At 36.4% G+C, this 11,996-nt stretch overlaps 1 protein-coding gene across 1 annotated transcript; it reads right to left on the reverse strand.

The window, feature by feature from the left end:
* Positions 1-2,901: 2,901 nt before the first annotated feature.
* LOC143856967 (ruBisCO large subunit-binding protein subunit beta, chloroplastic) lies at positions 2,902-11,996 on the reverse strand. Its single transcript, XM_077367249.1, has 15 exons — positions 11,973-11,996; positions 8,987-9,222; positions 8,774-8,899; positions 8,202-8,339; positions 7,984-8,079; positions 6,409-6,651; positions 5,695-5,929; positions 5,374-5,543; positions 4,827-4,904; positions 4,662-4,733; positions 4,365-4,469; positions 4,179-4,271; positions 3,975-4,067; positions 3,245-3,368; positions 2,902-3,144 (listed from the first exon to the last, which is right to left on the reverse strand). Exons 2-15 carry the CDS (start codon positions 9,209-9,211, stop codon positions 3,131-3,133), a joined length of 1,812 nt encoding a protein of 603 aa, XP_077223364.1. The 5' UTR covers positions 9,212-9,222; positions 11,973-11,996; the 3' UTR covers positions 2,902-3,130.

The following is an 11,996-nucleotide window of genomic DNA, read 5'->3' on the forward strand; positions in this document are numbered from 1 at the left end:
CATCACCCAAACAATGTGGGGCCCACTGTATTTTAAGCCGTCGGTGTATCTAAGTTAGCTACAAGTATGTGTAGCTGCACTTCTCTCTCTCTCTCTCTCTCTCTCTCTCTCTCTCTATATATATATATATATATATATATATATATATATATATATGAGGAAAGTAACCTACACCGCCGGCTTAAAATACAATGGGCCCACATTGTTTTGGTGATCCAAACCATTCATTTGATTGGCCCTCACATAGATAGGGTGTCCACCAAAAATCAGCTCCATAGGATCATCCCAACCCTACGATTTGTGGAGGAAAAAATGAACGTGTAAAAACCTTCACAAATTTGTCCATTTTTGCCTCCACAGTTTGAAGGGTTGGGATGATCCTATGGAGCTGATTTTTGGTAGACACCCTATCTATGTGAGGGCGGTAGACACCCTATCTATGTGAGGGCCAATCAAATGAATGGTTTGGATCACCAAAACAATGTGGGCCCATTGTATTTTAAGCGGGCGGTGTAGCTAAGTTAGCTACACCAGCGGTGTAGCTTCACTTTCTTCTATATATATATATATATATATATATATATATATATATATATATATATATATATATATATATATATATATATAGCAGAATCCTCTAAGCTGGGGGGTGCTGCCACGTGGCGCCACCTCTGCATTTCGATTTTCTACATTTTTCTCCATCTTATATTTTCCCGATTTTCTCCATAAATTAAGTAATAACATCTCAATAAATGCTAATTGTGGTGCTGTTTTTCCAATTAATGCATGTGTATCGCCTATTTCCAATCAATGCGCAATTTACTATTTCAATTAATAATAAGATTAAGATTACTAAAAACACCCATTGCATTTAATTATCAATTAGCCGTTTTAATTGTTAGATTACATATAAAGCAGAATCCTCTAAGCTGGGGTGCTGCCACGTGGCGTCCCCTCTGCATTCCGATTTTATATATTTTTCTCCATCTTATCTTTCTCCGATTTTCTCCATAAATTAAGTAATAAAATCTCAATAAATGCTAATTGTGGTACTGTTTTTCCAATTAATGTGTGTGTATCGCCTATTTCCAATCAATACGCAATTTACTATTTCAATTAATAATAAGATTAAGATTACTAAAAATGCCAATTTGCATTTAATTATTAATTAGCCCGTTTTAATTGTAAGATTATATATAAAGCAGAATCCTCTAAGTTGGGGTGCTACCACGTGGCGCCCCCTCTGCATTTCGATTTTCTACATTTTTCTCCAACTTATCTTTTCCCATTTTCTCCATAAATTAAGTAATAAAATCTCAATAAATGCTAATTGTGGTGTTGTTTTTCCAATTAATGCGTGTGTATCGCATATTTCCAATCAATGCACAATTTACTATTTCAATTAATAATAAGATTAAGATTACTAAAAACGCCCATTTGCATTTAATTATCAATTAGCCCGTTTTAATTGTAAGATTATATATAAAGCAGAATCCTCTAAGCTGGGGTGCTGCCACGTGGCGCCCCCTCTGCATTCCGATTTTCTACATTTTTCTCCATCTTATGTTTTTCCAATTTTTCTCCATAAATTAAGTAATAAAAATCTCAATAAATGCTAATTGGGGTGCTGTTTTTCCAATTAATGCGTGTGTATCGCATATTTCCAATCAATGCGCAATTTACTATTTCAATTAATAAGAAGATTAAGATTACTAAAAACGCTCATTTGCATTTAATTATCAATTAGCCCGTTTTAATTGTAAGATTATATATAAAGCAGAATCCTCTAAGCTGGGGTGCTGCCATGTGGCGCCCCCTCTGCATTCCGATTTTCTACATTTTTCTCCATCTTATCTTTTTCCGATTTTCTCCATATATTAAGTAATATAATCTCAATAAATGCTAATTGTGGTGCTATTTTTCCAATTAATGCGTGTGTATTGCCTACTTCTGATCAATGCGCAATTTACTATTTCAATTAATAAGAAGATTAAGATTACTAAAAACGCTCATTTGCATTTAATTATCAATTAGCCCGTTTTAATTGTAAGATTATATATAAAGCAGAATCCTCTAAGCTCGGGTGCTGCCACGTGGTGCTCCCTCTGCATTCCGATTTTCTACATTTTTTTCCATCTTATCTTTTTTCGATTTTTCTCCATAAATTAAGTAATAAAATCTTAATAAATACTTATTGTGGTGCTGTTTTTCCAATTAATGCGTGTGTATCGCCAATTTCCAATCAATGCGCAATTGACTATTTCAATTAATAATAAGATTAAGATTACTAAAAATGCACATTTGTGTTTAATTATCAATTAGCCCGTTTTAATTGTAAGATTATATATAAAGCAGAATCCTCTAAGTTGGGGGGTGTTGCCACATGGCGCCTCCTCTGCATTCTGATTTTCTATATTTTTCTCCATCTTATCTTTTCCGGATTTTTCTCCATAAATTAAGTAATAAAATCTCAATAAATGCTAATCGTGGTGCTATTTTTCCAATTAATGCGTGTGAACCGCCTATTTCCAATCAATGCGCAATTTACTATTTCAATTAATAATAAGATTCAGAGTACTAAAAACGCACATTTGCATTTAATTATCAATTAGCCTGTTTTAATTATTCCCACACTTTGTTCAAATTATTTCTCTCTACCTAATAATCTTCGGGATTTTTTCAGGAAATACAAGATTCTTTTCATTTGTCAGCCCATTTTCCAATCAATTAATGTGGTAACTTAACTGACTGAAGTTACATCCGTCTTTTATCAATAATCTGAGCTATCCCAAAAGTTGAATGGCTGATTTAAGTGACCCAGAGACTTTATAAACAGAATAAAACAAGCAGCAACAGTGTAAAAATCTTTTGAACTTCAATACTGAATAAAAGACGTGAAGATTTAGCAGAATAAGTTTCTTCTTACTCAGCAGAAATTTCAAACATGTTAATAAATAGCACTTTCCTGCATTAAATTCATGCCGAATTCAACTTAGCCAACCTCACTGGAACTATATATATTCCTACTAACAGTGTCAAACAAAATCAATTTACAAAAAGAAAGACCCCAACATTGTTATCAGCTTGGAGGAGGAAGTTATTCCCACCTTTCTCCATATTCTGTGTCGGCTTAGTAACCGTACCCTAATCATAACAACAAACAGCAAATGGTTAGTTACCGCGTGCACCTGAGAATAGCAAAGGGAAAAAAGTAGCAGATGAATCTATAGCTTCAATGGCCAACCTGATCCGTCCATGGGGTTTCCGGCAGGAGCGGATTCGGGCTCTTTGATGTCGACAACCACAACATCGCATGTAAGGAAAGTTCTTGCCACAGAGGCGGCATGCTCCAAGCAACACCGCACAACCTGGTTTGAAAGACCAAACATGAAAACAAGTTTCCAGGAATATTTTATTAATCCGTTTCCATTTGAATCTGTCGCAAATTCAAATTCGAGTAGAAAATTCTCTTTATTCCTTCGCTCATACATATTTCATACTCATTTCTCCCTCTGAGTCGGAATAAATATGTTTTCAAACTCACTTTAAAATTGAAAGTGGGTGTTCTATTGTGAACAAAAAAAACTATGTTCTACCAATTCCACAGCTGGCAAAATTTGTCTGCAATTGGATCAATCAAACCTTGATATGGATATGTAATGATTCAGGCTGATGAATCCGTCCGTTTATATCAATGGGGGATAATGATAAGAAAAGGAAAAGAACAGCTTACAAACAAATAAGCTTAAAGGATTAGATTTGACCAAAGGAATTTTTATTGTAGATGTTGGTGTTCTAGAAATATATTCCCGCCCAATGCAACAATAACTAGGGCTGTATAATTTGGGTTGGGCCGGGTTGAGCTTTTGCTAAAAAATGAATTGGAGTGAACCCGAACCCAACCCAATTTTATGGTAAAAGCCCAACCCAAATTCCCAAAATCGACCAGAGTCGCACCCCTAACCACAACTCACCTTAGTAGGATCAATTATTCCAGCAGCCATCAAATCCTCATATTTCCCAGTAGCAGCATTGTAACCATATTTCGGGTTGTCGCTGGAGAGGACCTGAAATACGGTATCTCTCAGTTGATTAACAAAACTATTTTATTTTTGTTTTGAATGGTATTAACAAAAACAAATTGAACATCCAAAAACTTTGCTAGCCTTAAAAAATACCTTCTCAGTGACGACACTTCCATTGACACCAGCATTTTTAGCAATCAATTTTAGTGGATAACTCAGAGCCCTTTTAACAATATCTGCACCAACCTGCAAATCATTCACGGAAACAAATTTTAGAAGGCAATAAACTGATAAGCATTAGAGTCCACCAACATAAGCATCGAAACATTCTGAACCGACCTTTTGCTCATCATTCTCAAGGGTATCCTTTATCGCATCAACCTTTGATGCAAGTCTTAATAGAGTACAACCACCCCCAACAACAATACCCTCCTCAACAGCTGCCTGAAAACCATGAAATTCAAGGTTTAGTTGCAATTTAGATGAACAGGTTCAAAATATAATAACAGGGAAATGATATATTCACCCCTTTTTTACTTGGGACAGCCCTTTCTAATGTGAAAGAGTAGTCTTAAATACACTGGAGGGGGATGTCCCAAGGAAAAAGGGGTGAATAATAATAATAATAATAAATACCTTTGTAGCATTAAGAGCATCTTCTACTCTCAGTTTCTTTTCTTTCAGCTCTGTTTCTGTTTGCGCTCCGACCTGTCCACGAATTATAAAGAATGTTGGAAAATGGAACAAATTTATCCATCATATACACCATAACCCTTCATAAGATGCCCTCTCAAGGAGTACCTGAAGGACAGCAACACCACCAGAGAGTTTTGCTATTCTTTCATTAAGCTTCTCCCTTTCATAATCCTGCTCCGCAGCCTGTGAAGCCATACATAAACAATCAATATCTCATGAAAACTCAAGGATGATAGAAAACCATCATCATGAAGAGGATAACATGCTTGCTACATGGATTCTTCTGAATCAGTAAAATAGCCATGTCGGACATGTGTCAGATTGCAATACTTGAGGATTTACTGAGACGCTTATAGATCTCTTTAATCTTTTTTTATATATAAATACAAAAAGAGATTTGAAATAATCACAAGTTTTGAATTTCATCTATCCTAATAGTATGTTTTTATATAATAAAAATTATATTTACTCAACCAACCAAAATTCTAAATATATACCCATATTATCATGTTAAAGGATTAAAATTAGCCGAATCCACGAATCTTTTTTCCCGAGGTTAGTCGAATCTGACATTTGATACCCGTGTCTGATTTAGAGACTTCTTTCCGTGCTCATGCAACATAGATAACATTACTTGGAGTTAAAATCACACCTCAATCAGATTTCGTATTTGTGCAACTCGCTTGTTGACAGCTTCTTGCGTGCTACCATCACCAACAATGGTTGTAGCATCCTTGGTGAGTACAACCTTGGCAGCATGGCCGAGGACCTCATTCCCAGCCTTATCTAGGGATAGTCCAACCTCCTCTCTAATTACAGTTGCTGCCCATAAAATCACCATTCAGAAACCGAAAAAAAAAAAGGAAGCCCGTACCATAATTAATGGACAAGGCCCAGCCTACAAGATAGTGCAACCAAATTCTAAAATTTCAATGAGACCACAACGGGAACATTCAACAGATAAGAACCCAACCTCCAGTAAGAATGGCAATGTCATCAAGGTATTGACTTTTTCGATCTCCAAATCCAGGAGCTTTCAAAGCAGCAATTTTCAAAGCCCCTCTGAGCTTATTCACAACAAGGGTTGCAAGAGCTTCCTGTTCAATGTCTTCAGCAACAATCACGATAGGATATCCTCCCCTTATCGCCTCCTCCAAAACGTTGATCAGATCTCTCGCATTTGTAATCTTCTTGTCAACAAGAAGTAACTGCACAGACAACACACAACCATCATAAGCAAGGTTAATGTCGGTTTCGGCCGGCCTAAATCATGTAAAACTTTGACAAAAATCTCAGGTTTTTTTTTTTTAGTTTTTCGACCAAAATGTACAAAATTTCAGCAATTTCGGTGGAAATCTTTTAATTTCAGTGAATTTTTTTAAAATTTCGGCGGAAATCTTTAATATTTCAGTAGAAATTTTGTAAATAAGGGTGAAAAACGAAATTTCAATTGGCGAAATTTCGGAATTTCTGAAATTTCAGGGAAATCCTATAAAAATCTGATTCAAAGTACTTTGAGTTTCGATCCAGACCAAAACCGAAATATTCCGGCCGAAATTTAAAACTATGATCATAAGGAACAAGAATCTCAATATATGATAAGCAGGTTGACCTGTCTTGCAAAGGAGCAGGACACTCACTAGTCTTAAGAAAAAAGCTAAGAGGAACTCCTAGGACAATCACAAACCTTGCAATTCTCAAATTCCACTGTCATTTTCTCACTATCTGTTACAAAGTAAGGAGAGATATAACCACGATCAAATTGCATCCCCTCAACAACATAGAGGCTGTTCTCGGCGCTTTTCCCTTCTTCCAATGTCACTACACCCTTCCTACCAACTTTACTCATGGCTTCAGCTATCATGTTCCCGATTTCATAGTTATTTCCAGCACTAACTGCAGCAACATCTGCCAGTTCACTATCTTCAACCTGGAACATTAAATTATATGTAGAGTGAATAAACATGTTTTTTTAACTTTAAAATTAAAATTGGAGATCCTAGACAAAAATGAAGAGAATTGCAGAGATGCCATCAAGGACGTCAGTAAATATAATGAAATGGTTTGTGACCCTATACAACCTTAGAGCCTCCTAGTCCCCCAAGCATCCACTTGGATATTAAGAAAAAAGAAAATGTTGGGAAAGTTGCCTTATTTCCCACCCACCATGGGTTGCTTGCGTGGGAAAGCAAGAAGGCAAAAATAGAAATATCTTGTTTTAGGTTTTAGAAAATCGAAGTATAAAAGTGTATTTTCCAGGGTTGCCAGAGCGGGAATCGAAAGCGGGAATCGAAACGGGAATCGAAAGCGGGATCGAAGGCTCCCAGGGAAGAATCCTACTCAAGGTTGCCAGAGCAGGAATCAAAACGGGAATCGAAGCGGGAATCGAAGGCTCCCAGGGAAGAATCCTGCTTCCTTGGTATTTTCTATTGTGTGAGAGGGATGCGGCAAGAGGGAGTCTTGGGTGTGTCGACTACTTTAAGGAGAGAGAGAGAGAGAGAGAGAGAGAGAGAGAGAGAGAGAGAGAGAGAGAGAGACATATCTTGTTTTAGGTTTTAAAAATAGAAATATCTTGTTTTAGGTTTCAAAAATAGAAATATCTTGTTTTAGGTTTTAGAAAACCGAAGTATAAAAGTGTATTTTTCAATTGTGTGAAAGGGACGCGGCAAGAGGGAGTCCTGGGTGTGTCGACTACTTCAAGGAGAGAGAGAGAGAGAGAGAGAGAGAGAGAGAGAGAGAGAGAGAATGGAGAAAGAAAAAGTGGGAGAGAGAAAGAGAGAGAGAGAGAAGCAAAATTTCTTCATTGGGTTTCCTCTTGGGTTCCTCTTTGGGTTTCTTCTCAGGTTGTCTCTTGGTAATCCTCTCGGGTTACTCTTGGTGTATAGTCTTGGGTGAGAGAAAAAAGGAAAGGGTTGCGGGTTTGTGGGTTTTTGGTTAAATCCATTGTAATCCTTGTATATTTGTTTTGTTATAGTGGAAGATCGTGTTTCTCGCCCGTGAATGTAGGCGTGGCCGAAACACGTAAATCTTGGTGTTCATCTTGTGGCTTGTGTTTATTTTACTTTTATGTTAATTTGTGCACGATGAGATAGGATTTTCTTGGTGGATTTTCTCAACAGAAGAACATATACAATGCATCAAAAAACAAAAGCAGTTGGTTACAATTCATCTTTAGAACAACTATGTAGCAATACAAGTTATAAATAATCAACGCCGATAATACCAACATCTGTGAACAATCTCCAATGTGCATCTAACCTACCTCTTTTGAAATTAACTTAAGCTCAGCAACTAGAGCTTTGGTGGTCTTCTCAATACCTCGAGTGATTTGAACAGGATTGGCACCAGCTGCAACCACCTGAATAAATCACCTCCTAATTAGTGATATAAACAGTGATATAATTCTTAGTTCTCAAAGAAAATTGCCAATGAAGACCCATGATCCACACAAAAATCAAGCAAGAGAAATATGTCACAAACCTTAACACCTTCAGCAATCAGACCTTGTGCAAGAACAACAGAGGTTGTAGTGCCATCCCCAGCCAAGTCATTGGTCTTTGCCGCAGCTTGTCGCACCAATTTAGCACCAATATTCTCAACAGGGTCCTCCAACTCGACCTACGAAAGCAAATCAAAATTTTAAGTACATTCCCTACTTCTCCCGCACCCCTATGTCAATTGGAGAAATGAAATAGTAGATTGTAGCATTCAGGCATTCATTACTATACAAGAATTTATGTTAGACAGAGAGCAGCTACAGATCATGGTTTGAAATTTCGGCCGAAATCCGAAACCGACACCGAAAGTACCTGAATCCGAAATTAGACATTTCTGAAATTTCCAAGATTTCGACAGAAATTTTAAAAATTTCCACCAAAATTGCAGAAATTACAGAAATATCGGCCGAAATTTCCCCTGAAAAATACCAAAATTATTTTCTGAAATTTTGGTTTCGGTTGTGGCCAAAACTGATAGCGAAACCGACATTTAAAACCTTGCTACAGAATACAGCTTCAATTTTTTAACATTTGAACAAAACAAATAAAACATACCTCCTTGGCCACAGTGACACCGTCGTTAACAATTCTTGGGGAGCCATACTTGCTCTCCAGAACAACATTCCTGCCCTTTGGCCCGAGAGTTACCCCAACAAGGTCCGCAAGCTTGTTAACACCAGTCTGAAATGGTGGAAATGAGAAGGCTTAGAAAAAACTTCTCACTTCAAAGATGGGATCAGATTCAACATTAACGGATCACACACTCACTTGAAGCTTCTTAATAGCCGACCCATCCTTGTTGAAATATAACTCCTTGGCCATTGCATTTATTCTGGAAGAACATCTTTTCTGCAGACGCAATTGCTGCCTCCTGCGACCAAGAGAACTTGAAGATATAGAAGCAAGAGAAGAGAATTTGTCCGAAGAAAGTGAAAATTTCTTGTCCATAGCAAGGCTACTAGGAGCCGCCAAAGAGCCAACTGTAGAAGCCATGCCCTAAAGACCTGAAAGTTTTACAAGAAAAAAAATTAGTTATGCACACATATGACACAAATTAGTTTGCCCCCATTTTTACAAGGGTGCCTGTGAATCTAGCATTCTTCAATTTGAAGATATCAAAATATCCTTAAACAAAGTACAGCATATGTTGCATACTCAATCTTAAAGAAGCAAACAGGAAAAACTACCCAGTTCTGAAATAAAAACATCAAAACATGATAAATGATGAAAGTTCAAACTATAAGCTAGTGTGTAGCTCTCTATTCCTAGTCCACCGAAGTGTTCTCTCTTGCAAAACTGGATATGCAAGTCTCTTGCAGTCCAAGACGACGAATGGCTTGCTTGAACTTGGAGAATGGGTCTCGTGGTAGAAGCCGACATCGAATGGGTCTCGTGGTAGAAGCCGACATCGAAGCGCGAGGAAGGTATTTCATCATCTTTTTGTAAAATCGTATAAACCATCGATGTAGTCATCATCAAGTGATCTCTATCACAATTCCTCAGGTCAAACAATGGAATCACCTACATTAGTATGTCCTGGATCAGGGTCCCACTTCTTAAAAGGTCCATCCTTATAAGTTTCTGTGAAGAATGATTAGAGATGACAATTTGAATGGATGAAAACCAATTTATCAGCATGCGAGGTGTTCAACTTATTTATATTTACACTATAAACAAAAGAATAACTACTCCAACTTCGTTCAACTGATGAGCTAGTAATTAATTGGGACAATACCTTATTAGCTAACTCAACTAACTCCGGAGATTCTGTTCCGCATGTTGCCCGTCAATCAATTGCATTCATGGTTACAACATCAGTTTGAGCAACCGACATAAAGATCCTTTCGCATATGAGAGACAACAAATAGTTCACGTTACAATTTTGCATCTTCCACACTTTCTGTTATCTTGGCAAAAGCTTACATAACACCCAAAATCACTTCATTATCTTGATTCGGCTCACCTAACTATGCCTTTGGTATTAGTATAGCAAGGTACCGAGGATCATAAAATCGTTGTGCAAGTGCAAACTCAAAACCATGCATGAGATATTCATTTTCTCCCACTTGTTTAGAAAAATTTCTTCAGTCTTAGGATACTAGTCACAATGCTTTCCATTTTTCAATCTTAGGTTTTCTTTTCTTTTTTTCCCCTTCTTTTTTGGGCCTTTTGTTATGTTTCTCTTTTAATGTGATTTATTTTGCTATTGTTCTTTGCTTTTATATGCTGGGTTTCGTTTTTTCTGTTTTTGAATGTTTTAGAAAAGCAAGTTCTTGAAGTTTTGGGGGTTTATGCGGACCCTTTGTCTTGGGTCATGGAAGCTGCTACAATTAATTGCACTCACGAATGAAGGGGTACTCGGATTTTCTCTGTTCCCCTTCTCTGATCACACTTTGGAAGGGGTTTCTGGTTTAGGTTTTAGTTTATAAAGCGAGATGAGATAAAGTCGTGATGAATTTGCAGTTTCTTTATCTTAGCTATTTGTTGTTTTAATTGGGTTTTAAATGAATTTTTATTGATAAATCAAAAAAATTGAGATTTTTTTTGTGAGATTGTCAAAATCATGCCAATATTTCACACACACACTAAATTAATTCGTTGCATTCGTTGTACATTCTATCTCCTTACAATTTAAATAGACTTTTCCAACATTCCCACTGAATGTGACATGAACTTAACTCTGCTCATTTTTCCTCTCAACTAAAGGGAAATAGACTTTTCCAGCATTCCCACTGAACGTGACATGAACTTAACTCTGCTCATTTTTCCTCTCAACAAAAGGGGAAAATGAGCAGGCAAAAAGCCCCTCGATTCATGTGGCTGTCTCATGACAGACAGCACAGAATTCACTGATGCACTGTAACGAATAATCAACAACTCCTACAATTATTCAAACCTTACTTTCAAATCTTTAAAGAATATTATATAAACTCCCTGAATAGGGATACTATCACAATACAGGTGTATATATGTATTGAAGAAAATAAACATAAACACAAGTGAAACAAAAACACTCTGTCCCGACCCCCCACCCCACGCCACCCATAAAAAGAAAAAAAGGAACTTATCTTTTGCATCTTTTTCATCTATTTTGCCTGAACTTCTATCACCCGAAAAGGAGGAATTACTATAAATTGAAAATAGGTTGGATGAGTAAATTAGGCCCTGTTTGGATGGCAAGAAAAACATTTCTTATGGGAAAAAAAATTCTTGGGAATTTTTTTTTCTTTCGACGATTTAGATGGATATTATCATAAATTATGAGTCCCTATAAATAAAATTTCAATATAATTGGTTCCATTTATCTTCATGTGTAAGAAAAATTACGAATTTAAGAAATATTTTTCCTTTCCAAACTTTTCCAAAATTTTCTTGCCATCCAAACAGAGCTGCAACATGTATCATCTATTTTAGTAACTTCCAAGCAAATCAAAGCTAAAATTATTCTTTAATGACTTTCAAAATAGAAATCTATTCCTCTCAGATTTACACTAATTCCAAAATTATACTCTTAATCAGCAATAAGATAAAGAAAAATGCAAATTGGTAACTAGAAATTATAGAACTTTCAAAGATCTTAAACCCTAACTTAGTAGAAGAAAATGGAAAAGCAAAACAGAACCAGTAAGCTTTCAGGAATTTGGGTATGAAAAAACAATGAAATTAGGGAAATAAAATCAATCCGTATGGATGGAACCAAATAGAAAAAGGAGCAAACCCTAACCCTAGATAAGATGATTGAAAAATTGCGTACCTGATGATAAAAGATGGTATTCTA

Source organism: Tasmannia lanceolata, unplaced genomic scaffold (genome assembly GCF_043159265.1).
Source record: "Tasmannia lanceolata isolate RefF3 unplaced genomic scaffold, GAP_Taslan_0.1 ptg000003l, whole genome shotgun sequence".
In the NCBI taxonomy this organism is placed as follows: domain Eukaryota; kingdom Viridiplantae; phylum Streptophyta; class Magnoliopsida; order Canellales; family Winteraceae; genus Tasmannia; species Tasmannia lanceolata.